The sequence below is a fragment of the Ovis canadensis genome, chromosome 18, assembly GCF_042477335.2.
Source record: "Ovis canadensis isolate MfBH-ARS-UI-01 breed Bighorn chromosome 18, ARS-UI_OviCan_v2, whole genome shotgun sequence".
Lineage (NCBI taxonomy): Eukaryota > Metazoa > Chordata > Mammalia > Artiodactyla > Bovidae > Ovis > Ovis canadensis.
In genome coordinates, this window is record NC_091262.1 from 40,385,078 (window position 1) to 40,400,908 (window position 15,831).

The following is a 15,831-nucleotide window of genomic DNA, read 5'->3' on the forward strand; positions in this document are numbered from 1 at the left end:
GCTGATGTTGAGGACGGTCGGGGAAGACTTCACTGAAAAGGAGCTAGATCTTGAGGAACAAAGTGATTTGCTCCATGGACAAAGGGAGGAGGCTGTCCTGGCCAGAGAGAGCAGCTTAGGTAAAATCTCTAAGATGTAAAAAAGCAGAGGCTTGCTATGGGTAGGATGGGTGGTGGGGTCTGGCTGGAGCAGAAAGGGCTGTGAGGGAGTGAGTGTTGGTGGATAAGCCCACAAGAGTCTGGGTTTTACTCTATCCATCCTGCGGGCAGTTGGGCAGGGTGCTGTGCTCCTTGGAGCCGTGTGCGAATATTACTTTGGTGACAAAAGGGACTTGGTTGATGTCCTTAAGGCTCATGAGATGGGAGGTGAGCCTGGATTATCTGGGTGGGCTAGGTGAAATCAAAAGGGTCCTTAAGTATTTATTTATTTGCTTTGGCTGTGCTGGGTCTTCGTTGCTGCCTGAGCTTTGCTCTGGTTGTGGCGAGCAGGGCAGCTCTCTAGTTGCAGTTGCGATGCATGAGCTTCTTATTGTGGGGGCTTCTCTTGCTGTGGAGCGTGGGCTCTCGGGTGTGTGGGCTTCAGTAGTTACAGCACTTGGGCTCAGTAGTTGCGGTTCCCCTGCCTCTGGAGCACAGGCTCAGTAGGTGTGAAACATGGGCTTAGCTAGTCCGCAGCATGTGGCATCTTCCCCAAGTCAGAGCTTGAACCCACGTCTCTTGCATTGGAGGTGGATTCTTTACCACCAAGCCACCAGGGAAGCCCAAAATGGTCCTTAAAAGAGAGGTATAGGAAGGTCAGAGTCAGAAGGCAGGAGAAGTGGATGAGGATGAGATGATTGAATGACATCACCAACTCAATGGACATGAGCTTGAGCAAACTCCAGGAGATAGTGAAGGACAGGGAAGCCTGGCGTGTTGCAGTCCAGGGGGTCACAAAGAATCAGACACGATCAAGCGACTGAACAACCCAGGAACATTGACCACTATCTGGATCTGCAAAAGGCCTGGAGCCTCCCAACAGAACCAGCACTGCTGACTTCTGACTGTAACCTGGTGGAATGGATTTTGAACTTCTGAACTCCAGGACTGTCAGACATTTCTGTTGTCTTTGGACTTCCCTGAAGATCCAGTGGTTAAGACTCCGTGCTTCCACTTCAGGGGGCATGAGTTTCATCCCTGGTTGGGGGACTAAGATCCCACATGCCACATGGCATGACCAAAAAAGAATAAGAAATTTCTGTTGTCTTAAACCACTAAATTTGTGGTCAGTTGTTACTATAGCTGGAGGAGGCGAATACCAATTCCAAAGGGAATATTTTCTCAGCTTTGCCAGGCACTGGTCTCGCATCTTGAACTGAGATGCTTCAAAGAAACCACCACCTCCCTGAGTCTGCAGAAATCCAAGGCAATAAACATCCTCTGAAAGAATGCAGACCCACCCACAGGATGTAAGCTAGGTGAAGGACTGGACAGAGGAGCCAGCCCTCCCCGGGGCTGAGAGGGCAGGGTGAGGTCACTGTCGGCGGGTGCTCCTCGGGGCTCAGTGCAACCACAGCCTTTGCATGTGGGCACCAGTGGTATCAAGGGGCCGAGCTCTGTGCCCTGCTGGTTCTAGTCAAGGTCACAGTGAAAGCCAAGCGGTGTCCGGGGTATGGTTCGGGCTGCAAATCAGCACAAGAGACTGTTGCTGTCTATAATTACATCCTCAGAAGAAAGAGACAGCACCTAGGAGCCAGGTCAGCAGTCTCAGGGACGAGCTGAATTTAAAGGCAGCCTGTTGTTTTTGTTGTTGTTCAGTCTCTCGGTCTGGTCCGACTCTGCAGCCCCATGGACTGCAGCACGCTAGGCTTCCCTTAATCACAGTGGCTTTGAAGAGGGGATTCGTCTTGTGTCCATAAGAAACTCAACTGGTAGGCAGTCTAGGGTGTGAGCTCTGTGGGATCATCCAGAGCCCAGGTTTCTTCCCTCTGGTTGCTGGACCATTTCCAGGGTATATTCTCACACAGGCAAGGCTGGCCCACCACCAGTGCCCACATCCCAGCCCCGGGGGAGAGCGGGAGCCGCCTGTAGGGTGCACGCGTCGCCTCTGCTCATCCTCTGACCACGCTGACCTGCGGGGAGGCTAGGGAGTATGGTTGTCCCGGGGGGTCTTATATCAGCTAACATAGAAGTTTCTAGTACTGACAAGCGGAAAGGGGGTAGGAATTAGGGGACAAATAGCCATGTCTGCCATGGGCTTCAGACATGAGCGTTCGTGGCTGGCTCTTCATCCAGGCAAGTAATTTCATCTCCCTGGGCTTCACTCTTCTATAAAATGGGGCTCAGGGTCCTGGACAACCCCATGTACCACAGAAGCAGTGGAAGCCCCTGGTGGGTCCTGGGCACAGTGGATACAGGCAGCACCTCTGATGCTCCCTGCTTCCCTTCTTCTGCCCTAGGCAAGCCGATGTACCTGCACATCGGGGAGGAGATCGATGGTGTGGACATGCGTGCCGAGGTGGGACTCCTGAGCCGGAACATCGTGGTGATGGGGGAGATGGAGGATGAGTGCTACCCCTACAGCAACCACCTCTGCAACTTCTTTGACTTCGACACCTTTGGGGGCCACATCAAGGTACGACAGATCTACCTGGCAGAGCCCGTCAACCCAGCCAGGAGGATTTGCACAACGCCATCCTGGGGGCAGGGGTGCTTGGCAGGGAAGGGACTGGGAGGCAAGGGGTAGGATCAAGAGAGGGAGACCCTCTGGAAGCGGGAGGAGGCTTGTGTATCACCCACTGGGGTGCAATTTCATCTGTCAGTGCTTGGGGCTGAGAGAGACGATGAGGAACACCCACTCCCCAGGTCTGTGGCACCCATCACACTGTGCTTCCTGCCTTCATGGTTTTCAATTTTCAATCATGGCTTTCATTCCCTTTCTTCATTAGTTAGCCCTGAGGACTTTCTAAAAGAAGAGGCATTTAACTCACACAAAGTCACATTTATAATAGATCCTTCCCAGGTGGTGCTAGTGGTAAAGAACCTGCCAGTGCAGGAGACAAAAGAGACTCAGGTTTGATCCCTGGGCTGGGAAGATCCCCTGGAGGAGGATATGGCGACCTACTCCAGTACTCTTACCTGGGTAATCCATGGACAGAGAGCCGCGAAGAGCTGGACACGACTGAAGCAACTTAGCACACACACACACACACTGTTAAAATACGGAGAAAGTGATAAGCAAGGGAGAACTAGAAGTTCTAGCTTCACATTTACCTGTGAGTTTCCCAGTAGAGACTCAAGACCAAGGCAGAGATGATGAGCTACAGGGGTTCTCACTGCGCAACAAAGAAAAATAGTATCAATTCACTGGAGCTCATGTTTTCCTAGCATTCAGCTCATAGGGGAATTTCTTTAGCATCTCTCTATAAGGTGCCTATACCTGGCATATTGAATATCCTAAGACATGCCAGCCTCCTTCATGAAGCCAGTGCTTTCAGTGATTTGAGGTTAAAACTGGTAGAATAACAGTATACCCTGGGGTTTTGTAAAAATAATTCTTTTGAAGCTAAATCCATATGCTCTAAGGATAAGACTATTTTTAGTAATCTAACAGAAAGGAATAATTGAGTGAAACAGTTCATCATGGAGTCCCTGCTGACATAGGTAAGACAATTTTCTTTTTGTCGCAGGGGTCTATATAATAAGATTTCTAGCGTCTCCAGCCCCTGCTCATTAAATTCAAGCAGTACATCCCAGTCACTGCACCCTCCAATACCACTTCTACATATTTCCAGTCAGTGTCTGGGGAGGAGAGGGGGCAGGGGTGGTAGTATAAAATCATTAGAGAGATTAAAGCAAAAATAGCAGGTTTATGTCACTCACGCTGCTACAATCCTGTTTCCCATCTTGAGAGTGAATCCCTGAGTGACCAGAGCACTCCTTCCCACTTTGCCCAAACTAGACCCAGAATCATTCTTAACACAGCTCTCCAGGGCAGCCACTGCTAGAGTCAGCATTTCCATGGGCACCTGTTTTTGGAAGGAATGGTTAGCATGTCCTGAAGTCATCCTTCCCTAGTAGAAGTTAGCAGAGCTCAACCTGGGGCAGGAATTGTGTTTGAACTGTGCTTTCATGGTGAGTTCCTGGAGTATAGACATTCATTGCGATCAAGTGGGTCCTTTGAAATGTGTAGCAATGGCTCTGAGTGTACTATGACATAAGCGTGTGGAACACCCTACAGCTCACACACACACTACTGGAGTCATGGGCTGATGAAGACCCCAAGCTCAGCTTCCCCTTCCCCCAGCCAGGAGAGGGCCTCAGCGAGGGACCACAACCTGGGCTCTTACTGCCCCAGCGTCCATCCTCTCTTGGGCTCCCTAACCCACCTAGGGCATGCTTCTTGTTAGCGTCCCCCAGGTTATCTCAGGGTCACCCCTTTCTCATAATGCTCAGTAGCTTAGGAGGCAGGAAAAGAAAGTTGAGGCAAACTCCAGACACCGCACATTCCCACTGCACCTCTTGATCCCACACAATCCGTTGCCCTGCTCATCACAATATTATCAGCAGCACCCTGTCTCCAGTGAGGTAGGAAGAGTCAGACATCTCAACCCATTTGCAGAGAATATCTTTGATGAACTGAGTCCCTGAGGTGGGTCTCAGTGAAACATTCTGAGGACAACAGGTGTATGTGCATTTCTGAAATGTGGGCACCAGCGAGGGGGATCAGGGAGCAACCCCATGGACCCCTTCTGACTCTGGGCTCTGTTCTCCCAGTTTGCACTGGGATTCAAGGCCGCACACCTGGAGGGCGTGGAGCTGAAGCACATGGGCCAGCAGCTGATTGGTCAGTACCCAATTCACTTCCACCTGGCAGGCGACGTGGATGAAAAGGGAGGCTACGACCCGCCCACGTATGTCAAGGATCTCTCCATCCACCACACGTTCTCCCGCTGTGTCACTGTCCACGGCTCCAATGGCTTGTTGGTAAGCACTTCCTTCCCGGGGCAGCAAGGGATCCAGAGCCCCTTCATCTCCTTCATTTCCCTCCCTGAGGCCAATCTGCTTACTGCTGGGCCCAGGGATCGTTAGCAATGGTGGGATGTTTTAGATCTAGTCACTTGGCCCAGGGCCATTGGGGGTGGAACCATCCTTGGCTCAAATTTGAGAACAATATGGATTGAGAAGAGGTAGCCCACCAAAAAAGGAGAAAATAAGGGTGTATCCTTGCTAAAGGGCACCAAGCTACAGAGATGGGTGAGCACTCAGTGGTCACAGGGAGTCTAGCTCTTCTGCTGCTTGGTTTGCCCAAGGATCATTCCATGACTGTGCATCATGATGAATCTGCTTAACTGCAAATGAGGCAGGGGTCATGCCAAGCCTGCCTGACGGGCTTGCAGTGGCGGCAGGAGTGGGCCCTTTCCCTTTTTCTTCTGTTGAACCAAGTGTCTTCAGAGCAATAAGCACTGGGGGAAATGCCTTCATTAGTAAGTTGGTGTGTGTGTGTGTGTGTGGCTTGTCTTGATTTGCACAGATAACTTTTACACTCAATTGATCCTTCTTTAAGTGAGCTCAGCTTACATCCTCCATAATTTTAAAGCTGGACATTACAAAATGGCACCCTGCATGCTGAGTCCAGTTTGTGTTTTGTTTGGCTTGTATCACGTTTAGAGAAACATTTGATAATTTTACATGAAATGGAACTTTCTTTCAGTGGACCAAACTCACATCCTCTGTGAACTTTTAAACCGGATGTCACAAAATGGCACCCAGCAAACTGAACCCAGTGGCCAGATGTGTTTTGTTTGGCTTAAGTGTTTAAAGAAATATTTGAATGAGTTTTCATCACTTGAAAATGGAGAGATTTCACATAAAATCTTGGATTCTTGGCTTCTTTTGAGAAGTAGGCTGAATTGGCAACACTAGACCCACATTCCTGCCTGGCCACGATAGATTGGGGCAAAGTCATAGCACCCCCACCCCAAGGTGGGCTTTGCTCTGGTTTACACCATGCCCACCACTTCCTAGTACATTATAGTAAATTCTCCTAGCAGGGCCACTCATCAGTATAAAGGGGACAGCATGGATTTGGAGGCATAGTCTAGAAAGGCTTGGTCCACAGGTGTTGAGCTATGGACCTTGGGCAAGTTGCTCACCCTCTCTAAGTCTCCTGTGGGAAACAGGCTCACGTGGAGTGGGGGGTGGTCAGAGCATGGAAAGTGCTCTGGGTGGGGCTGGAGGGCTGTTCTCAGGGGCTTCTGTCAGGGCAGTGCTGCAAGGGGACATCTCCATGGAGACGAAAACTGTGGAGAAGCCGGGGAAGTGGGATCTTCCTGAATTAGGAATCAAGCTCGTGGCTCATGCACTGGCAGGCAGATTCTTAGCCACTGGACCACCAGGGAAGTCCCTTACTCATCTCTTGATTCATGAGCTGCTCTCATCTCTCCTCCCCTCCTGAGCCCACATGAGGAAAACAGACCCTTGGCCCTGTTTTCCCCCAAAGGTTCAGAGGCTAGGGCTTCTCCTGGCAGAGTGGGAAGGAGATGGGCCAAGAGCGGGGTGGGGGGGGGGAGTGTGTGGTGCGGAGTGTGCATCACAGATCAGCGCAGACATCAGCTGGAAATGGAGAGACTGGTTTTTCTTCTTAAGCCCTCCCTCCCTCTACCTGGTTGTGGGGGTCCTGCAGTGCCCTTCCCCACCTGTCCTGGGCCACCTTAGAAACTCACTCTTTTCCTCATTAGGCAGAATGATTGAGTTCTTGGTTTCCTTTTCCAACTTATATTTGCATTTTCATTTTTTAAATTTACATTTATTTATTTTAATTGGAGGCTAATTACTTTACAATATTGTATTGGTTTTGCCATACATCAACATGAATCCCCCACGGGTGTAGCTCATTAACACAGGCTGCAAAACAAATCACCGCCTACTCCAAAGCTCTTTTCCTTAGCAGCTAAAAAAAAAAAAAAAGAGGAGGCAGAAATGGCAGAAGCTCAGGAATTACAGTCTTCCTTTTAATAAGGTCATACTTAAGGCCAAGTTTCTCACTAAGACGAATTATACCATACTTACCCTAGAAGGCAGAATCAGGTATACAGTTCACTTCTGTTTGTATTTGTTTTATATTTTAAATTGCTTTTTTTTTGGTGTATAGTTGGTTTACAATGTTGTGTTAGTTTCTGCTATACAGCAAAGTGAATCAGCTATACATACACATATATCCCCTCTGTTTTGAATTTCCTTCTCCTTTAGATCACCACAGAGCACTGCGTAGAGTTCCCTGAGCTATGCAGCAGGTTCTCATTAGTTATCTGGTTTTTAAAATTAATTGATTTATTTTAATTACAGGATAATTGCTGTACAATATTGTGACAGCTTTTGCCATATATCAGCATGAATCTGTTTTACACAGGGTAGTATTTATTTGTCAGTCCCAGTCTCCCAGTGCATCCCATCCCCTCCCCCATTCGTATTTGTCTCAGTCTCCCAGTGCATCCCATCCCCTCCCCCATTCGTATTTATCTCAGTCATTTCCTTTTCACGCTGTGTGCAGGCTGCAGGAGGAAGTCCTTGTAGTTGGCGTGACCCTAAGCCCTGATTTGTATTGAACAGTTCCGGTTTACAGCTGTTGTCCCTAAATCGATTACTAATAAATAATAGTTAATTAGCAGTAATGTTAATATAATTATCAACTTAATAATTATTAATTATATTTAATAGTTAATAGTCAATTGATATTAATAGTTCCCACTTTCATTCTCAAAAATGTCCTGGTTGAGACAATAAACTACATGGGTCACTCTAACTGAAGCAGGTCCTAAGAGCTGAGGAATTTTACCCCTCAAAATCTCATGCCTAGACTCCACTTTACAACAGTTGAAGACTGAAAACAGCTGTCAGGAATCGCTTTCATGATCTCAGTCATGAGGGAAGAACAAAGGGAAAATGCAGTTTGGGCAAGAGAATGGCCAGGAGTGCACACATTGCTTCCAGATAGCAAACATGAGGATTCGGTGGGAACACCACATGTCCGTGTGTGTGCGTCTGTTTATCCAGCTCCTCTCTGGCTATCTGAGAGCCCCTTGGACTGCAAGGAGATCAAGCCAGTCAATCCTAAAGGAAATCAACCCTGGATGCTCCTTGGAAGGGCTGATGCTGAAGCTGAAGCTCCAGTACTTTAACCACCTGAAGCAAAGAGCTGACTCACTGAAAAAGACCCTGGTGCAGGGAAGATTGAGGGCAGGAGGAGAAGGGGGTGACAGAAGATGAGGTGGTTGGATGGCATCGCTGACTCAATGAGCATGAGTTTGAGTGAAGGACAGGGAAACCTGGCATGCTGCAGCCCACGGGGTCACAGACTCAGACACGACTGAGAGACCGAACAGCAACATCTGTCTACCCACCTACATATCTGTCATCTATCTATATGTACCCATCTCAAGCCGTATCACAGTTCAAGGGTCTTAATTCTAGGAACTGTTCTAAGGAAGAGCTGTCATCCAGTGTTAGGGCTGGAAGGGATTTCAGAAGTCTCCCTAAGGACACTCACAAATCACACAGCAAGTCTGTGGTGAAGCCAAACTTGAACTTGTGTCTTCCACTCCCAGCCCAGGGCTTTCTTCTACCTTATCACACTGCTCTCTTGACTCTGTATGCTGCTTCACCCCACTCCTAAAGAGAAGAAAGAAACGCAACACAAGACAGGAGCGTTTTTTCTCTGGTGCTGTTGAGAACTGGTTCGTACACAAAATTTAGATCAGACAGATAGAGAAGCAAGTCTCCATCCGTCCTTGCAAGAGAAGGGACTGGGGCAACTTTCTAAGTCTCGATGTCATTGGTTGAAAGGGAATAGTAGTTTGGATGAGGATTGGATGAGATAATATATGTAAAGCATTTCACACCCAGCAAGTAGGAGTTATTTTTATTCCTTTCAATAAGGATTTTTCTCTCCAGAGCACAACTCAAGAGGAGGGAATTTCTTTTTCAGCCATTTGTTAGAATAAGAATGTATTCATTATTCACTTGGATTCAGAGAATGGCAACCAAATTATGATCCAGACAATGGGCAACTGGGTGCATGGGATTTAAGAGGAACTGTGGGCAGTAGGCAGGAGGCCCGGGTCTGAACATGGCTCCACCACCCTCCTCTGGGCCTCAGTGGCCTCCTCTGTTAAGTGAAGGCATTGAACTTGCTCTCTGATGTCCCTGCCAGGACGAGCAACCCATGCTTTCTCACCTCTTCCTCCCAGGCTTGTCTGCCCAGGCTATTTATAAGAAACTTTCATTGCTCACTAGGAGGAAAGGAAGCAGTCCCATTGCGTGACCTTGGTATTGGCTAAAATGCTTATTGAGGGACTGAATAGCATTCAAGACCACGCCCTTGCCTATTATCAAAGATCAAGGGGGTGATACTTGTTTGAGAGAACAGAGAGCTTGCCTGGCACAGGGCAGCTGTGCTTGTGACCCACCCCTACAGGTGGATGGACACAGTTAGAAAACTTGGGTTTCAGCCCTGGTTTCACACATGTGGGTTGCATGACCTTGGGCAAATCACTCAACCCTTCTGAGTCTCATTTTCCTCATCTCTAAAAGAAAAAATATCATTATTGAATAATGTAAGATTTCAGCAAGATTAAAAGGTATAAGCGCCCAGGCCAGTGCTGGGACATGAAGGGTCCTAGTTCCGGATGCTTCTAGCAGAAGGTTGCATGGGAGTTGGGGGCGTAGGTAAGATTTGTCATAGAAGAGACTTCGGAGGGAAGTAGGGTGTTTACCCTGGATTAGTGCTTCTCAGACAGGGGCAATTTTGTCACTTCCCTTTCCCAGTGGAATTGTTGTTTAGTCTCTAAGTCATGTTCGACTCTTTTTGACCCCTTGGACTGTGGCCCGTCTGGCTCCTCTGTCCATGGGATTCTCCAGGCAAGAATACTGGAGTCGGTTGCCATTTTCTTCTCCAGGGAATCTTCCCAATGCAGGGATCAAACCCATGTCTTCTGCATTGCAGGCAGATTCTGTACCATCTGAATCACTGGGGAAGCCTATCCCAATAGGATACTTGGAAATGAATGTCTGGAGATATTTACGGTTGTCACAGCTGAAAAGGTTCTGCTGGCATCTAGTGGGTAGGGGCCAGTGATGTTGCAGAACATCCCATAATATACAGGATTACCTCTTGAATGGTAGCAGTGCTGGAGGGGGAGTTGTTTGGGGGTGATAGATGAATTTTTTCCAGGGCCTGTTGCAGCATCAGGTTGAATGATGTCATAGGGGAGCAAGAGTTTCCCTGGTTGGGTGATATCATTGGGCAGTCAGAACCCAGGGACAGGGATGGAGATGGAAGATCTCAGTCAAGGTAGTGAGGTGTTTCTTGCCATCCTCACACCCCACTGCGGACAGGGCACCTTGGGAGGTAGCCAGCATCTCGTCTGGGCCATTCAACTGGACCAGGATGCCCATTTGTCAGGGATGTTGGTGAGCAGAGTCAGGAAGGTACCGCTCTGCCCAGAGACCCTCTGAGGGCCCTCTAACTCTCAGATCAATGAGTTCATTGAGATTCAGACCCAGAGGGCCCTTGGAGATCCTGGAGCTGGACTCCTTCGTTGTGAAGTGGGGAGAGTGTGCTGGAGAGAGCTTGAAAGACTTGTCTGAGAGACTGTACCCCAGGCCTCTCCATGTTTCAAGTGGTTTCTAGGCTTAGCCCCCCGACTCCGTGATTCCAAGAAGGATATTGAAGAGCTGGAGTTTGCATCCCTTTCTGGCTTTCTCAAATGAGACTTGATATGGATTGTGGGCTTCAAAGCTGGCTTGGGTCTATGGGTGAGGGCAGAGTGAGGAGCCAGTCTTCCTACAATAAGCCCACCTGGCCTGGCTCAGGTGCTGTCCCCAGGTGGCACTCTCCCCACCGCCCTTTCTGGGGGACCTCTTGGTGAAATCCTCTAAGTCCTCATAAGCAGTGTACTTGTTGTGTCCTCACCAGGTTAGGCTCACAGGACCTCGTCCACAGTCTCCTCGTGGGCCCATTCTAACATCTCGTCCTTTTCCCCACCCCAGGAAGCCTCAGTCACAATAGCCCCAGCTGCAAGGGACTTTAAAGTCTGGCTCTATCGCCCTGTCCCACCCTCCCCAGGCCCAACACCCATGTCTGGTCCATTTTCAAATGCCCAGTGCCCCTCTCAGAGCCTGGTGGCGCCTGAGGCTGTGCGTGTGTGTGGAATGGATGAATGAGCAAATGAGTGGTGATGCTGGGTGACCTGTCCCCTGTCTTGACCCCGGCAGGTCAAGGATGTTGTAGGCTATAACTCTTTGGGCCACTGCTTCTTCACGGAAGATGGGCCAGAAGAGCGCAACACTTTTGACCACTGTCTCGGCCTCCTCGTCAAGTCTGGAACCCTCCTCCCCTCTGACCGCAACAGCAAGATGTGCAAGACGATCACGGAGGACTCCTACCCGGGGTACACCCCCAAGCCCCGGCAGGACTGCAAGTGAGCATCTCCCATGCGACTTCCCACCCAGCCCCTGACTCCTCAGTCCTGGGCTCCTATGTGGCTCAGACCTTGCAGCCTTAACCACCGGAGGCTCTCAGCTGCTCAGGCACAGTGTGTTTTCTACTCTCCCTTCTCACTGGGCCTCATGGGCATCGGTCTTGTCCAGAGAGACCACTGTTCTCATCCTTGGGTTTTTCCGGGTGACACACCGGGCTCCTTTGAGGAAAGGAAGCAGGCTGCCACCTCAGCACCCACAGCCTGTGCACATGGGTGCCAGCTGCCCGGTGCACTTCCGGACGTGAGAGTCAGGACAAAGTCCGGGACAGAGATAGTTAGAGAGAGAGAGAGCCAGACAGAGACAGAGACAGAGACAGTCAGAGAGACAGAGAAACAGAGCTTCCTATGCGATCACCCTTCTGAGTCCAGGGTCTCTCCCTTAGAAACAGCCACTTTCCTGGGTTCCCCTTATTTCCGCTTATTCTAGGATCCATCTCAGATTTAACCCACAAACTTGCTTCTACCATCAAGAGCCAGACCTCATTCAAATTCTGAGCATGTTAGGGGTGTAAATGCATACCACTTTAATGAGAAAATTAGGCTTCAGATCAACAAATCAAGGGCTTCTCAAATCACTGCTAAGAGGTTCCTCGAAGCTTCATTAGAGCCCTTGACCTGGGGCACCCCTCCAACCCGGCGACAGAACGGGAGCCGGTGGCCCTCCGTCTGATGCTGCTCCATCTCTGTCCCTGTCCACAGTGCTGTGTCCACCTTCTGGATGGCCAATCCCAACAACAACCTCATAAACTGTGCTGCTGCAGGATCCGAGGTGAGCAGAAAATCCCTGCCTTGGGTGGGGCTGGGGTAGAGGAGACGGCCAGGTCCAGCATATAGAATATGTATGCCTTGAGCCCCAGTCTAGACATCTACACAGACAGGAGCAGGGTGAGGAGGGAAGGGCCAGCTTGGGAGGCAGATGGACTTGGTTTTCTTTTTCTGTTTTTGGCTGCAGCGGGTCTTCATTGCCGTGCACGGGCTTTCTCTAGCTGTGATGTGAGGGCTTCTCATTACAGTGACTTCTCTTATTGCGAAGCACAGGATCTAGATAGTTGTGGCACAGAGGTTTAGTTGCCCTGAAGCATGTGGGATCTTAGCTCCCAGACCAGGAATCCAATCTGTGTCTCCTGCATTGGCAGGCGGATTCTTAACCACTGAACCACAAGGGAAGTCCAGGGGCACTCGGTTTTAAGTGATGCCTCTGGCCCTTTGTCACACTGATGATAGTAGCTAACGTGATCAATAGCTCACTGTTAGATGCCTGGCATATCAGTGTTCTAAGCTCCAATAATTTAAAATTGTTTTCACACTTTAATAACAATTTAAAATAATTTAAAATTTTAATAATTAAACAATTATTTTGTGTTGCTGTGTGTGCAAGTTTATTTATTTGTATTTATTTTTGGCCACACCATGCAGCATGTGGGATCTTAATTACCCATCCAAGAATTGGATCTGTGCTCCCTGCACTGGGACCGTGGAGTCTTAACCTCTGAACCACCAGGGAAATCCCATGAACTCCAGTAATTTATCAACCTTGTATCAACCCTATGAGATGTGTGCTATGACCTACCAGCTGATGGGGAGGAAGGTCAGGCAGGGACAGGCAGAGGGTCCAAATACGGCGTTCTGTCTACCCTGCCTGCCTCTCACCCGGCCTCTGTGCTGCTCACCTTCCTGGGGGTCCTGAGCAGGTCAACTGCTGTCTCTGGGCCTCAGCTTCCATGTCTGCAGAATAAAAGGGAAAAGCTAAGGAAAAAGCTCAGGCAACCCTTGTGTTCTGTGTTGGGAGAGGGGGTGGTGATGGACCCCAAGGTAGCTCTGAAATCCAGCCATTTGTTTCCCATGGCTGATACAGTAGGACCCCACGAAATGTTTTAACAGTCAGGATGGAACTCCCACACCCTCACACCCCACCCGCCCACAAAATATATTTGCCTCATACTTTTCACTGTTTCCTGCAGGTGTGTTTGGGGTGGGGCCATTTGGGTGATAGCACTAGGCTCACCCCAAGTCCGGGCCATACAGTTACCCCCACAAGAAGCTCCCTGGTGCTGAATTCTGTGCCTTTCCCCCTGTGTCCTCCTCCACCAGGAAACTGGATTCTGGTTCATTTTTCACCATGTCCCGACGGGCCCCTCGGCCGGCATGTACTCCCCGGGTTATTCAGAGCACATTCCACTGGGGAAATTCCTTAACAACCGAGCACACTCCAACTACCGGGTAAGAGCTTCCAGACTGCGCCTCCCCGCCAGCCCATTGGTCAGGCTTCCCAGGCCCGCACAGGGTTAGAGCCCAAACTGCCACTGCTGACAGCCGGGAGCAAGTGCATTCCTAGCCTTGGACTTGAAGGACACAAAGCGGCCTTCCGTGGCCTCCCAGGCCCTGGCTGTCCTTAGCAAGGCTCTCCTGCGGCTGTTCCTGCCTTGGCCTCCACCTGGCAACTGGTCGGAGCCAAAAGGAGAGGCAGGAAGCACCATCACTCAGGCTGCTTCTCCTGGCGGCCCCTGCTTGGGGCACCTGAGTGACTCTGCAGCGCACGTGGTGGGGATGGGAGCTGTGGTGGGGAAGAGGGGCTGTGGAGAGACAACTGTTGGCCACTTGTCACGACCCCTTCCTCGAGAAGCCTCCCCATGAGCGGGGGCTGGGCCACACAGGACCCTGATGTTTGGGGAGGTTGGAAAGGAGAGGAATACTCGAGGGAGGACAGTAGCCAGGACTCCTGGGCACAGAGGGAGGGCCGGGCCCTGAGGAAGGTGGCAGGGAGGGAAGGGGACAAGAAGACCCTCGAGCTGGATGGATTCTGAGGCCTGAGCCAGGGAGGAGCCCTGCGCATGGTGCTGGCGCCCCGTGAGCCCTGACCCCATGTCACCGTGTAAGGCCTCTGCCCCCGGCTCTTCCCCTGGCCTGTCTTACTTGGTCCTCATAGCAGGACCTCAGTGTCATCAGCCCATCTTACAGAGGCTGCAACTGAAGCCCCAGAGGTGATGGGATTTACCCAAGGTCACGCTCATGAGGGAAGTGCTGAGGATGGAGCCCCACGTCTGACTCATTCACCTCCCCACCGCTTAATTACATGCCAGCTGAAGATCACAGTAGCCAGCGTCCTCAGTTACATAAAGAGGAGATGATGTGTTCAAACCTTCCTAACAGGCCGAGGGAATCAAGCCCTAAGTAGACTGAACAGAGCTGCCCTAAACAGTCTTGTTCAGTTGCCCAGACTCACGCTCACCTGTGGCTGACAAAGGGACACCTTGGGGGCCAAATAAGAAAGTGAGATTTTTTCCCTTGAGTCAGGCAAAAACAGACAAAACTGGGGGAGGATCAAAGAACCCTGCTCCAAGGTAAAGACAAAGCTTAAGCTCAGCATTTTCTTTGCATCATTGCAGACATATTTCCCAAGACAGTCTATCTATTGTCTTTAATTTGGAACCTGGGCTTATAACTGCCCAAAGCAGTGTGATTTCTGGTAATGGACTTAGTTGTATGTCCTTGGACAAAATACTTAACCCCATCTAAACCTCAGCATCCTCATCTATACCAACACCTTATTCCAGATTTGACTTGAGGCGTGCAGAGCAATCCATGTTCTTCACCTCCCTCACTGCAGAACCCCCTATCTCTATTAATACATTCTGAGAGCAAAGCTGGTTTTACTGGAGCATTCAAGAGTACACCATGAGGCTGGGTGTGAGAAGATGCCTGCAGCCCGCAATAATGTGTCCCTAAATGTCCCCTCTCCCCAGGCTGGCATGATCATAGACAACGGGGTCAAAACCACCCAGGCTTCTGCCAAGGACAAGCGGCCCTTCCTCTCCATCATCTCTGCCAGGTAATCAACCCTGGGGAGTCCATGCACTCCACGGGGGCCTCTGGACTCAGCCCTACTCCCTTCATCCACTCATCCATTCATCCTTCAAGTATCTTTTGGCACGTTCTGTGTCCTGTGCATGGAGCTAGCTGCTGGGGGTACTTTATGGGAAAAACTGAGTGGGGCCAAATCTAAGTCAGGGTTGAGGCCTTACCAGTTGTAAGGAAAAAGAAATTTCAAGAGGTTTCCAGAAAAATCAGCAAAATCCAATACCTGCTTTTTAATAAGTTAACAGGGCTGGGATAGAAAAGGTGAAGAGAAAAGAAAAGAAGGGAGGAATTTTGCCATCAATTTAATAGGAAGAAACATTGAGTTTGTACCTATACATACATCTGGAGTGCAGCCCAAGGCCAGGAGCTGCTTTTAAAATGTGCTGCCCAAACCTCCAGGTAGTTAGGAAAATCTGTACCCTTTGAACAGACCAAGGTGCTTGCTCTCTGTCAAG

General features: G+C 49.9%; 1 protein-coding gene across 3 annotated transcripts in view; it reads left to right on the forward strand.

Moving 5' to 3' along the window:
• Positions 1-15,831, forward strand: part of CEMIP (cell migration inducing hyaluronidase 1) — a 160,747-nt gene that overhangs the window by 117,736 nt on the left and 27,180 nt on the right. For all 3 annotated transcript variants that reach the window (XM_069559647.1, XM_069559650.1, XM_069559649.1), the window contains 6 exons: positions 2,438-2,613; positions 4,755-4,964; positions 11,253-11,458; positions 12,218-12,287; positions 13,610-13,738; positions 15,262-15,347. In XM_069559647.1, the coding sequence (XP_069415748.1) occupies positions 2,438-2,613; positions 4,755-4,964; positions 11,253-11,458; positions 12,218-12,287; positions 13,610-13,738; positions 15,262-15,347 (877 nt within the window). The remainder of the gene's footprint in view (positions 1-2,437; positions 2,614-4,754; positions 4,965-11,252; positions 11,459-12,217; positions 12,288-13,609; positions 13,739-15,261; positions 15,348-15,831) is intronic.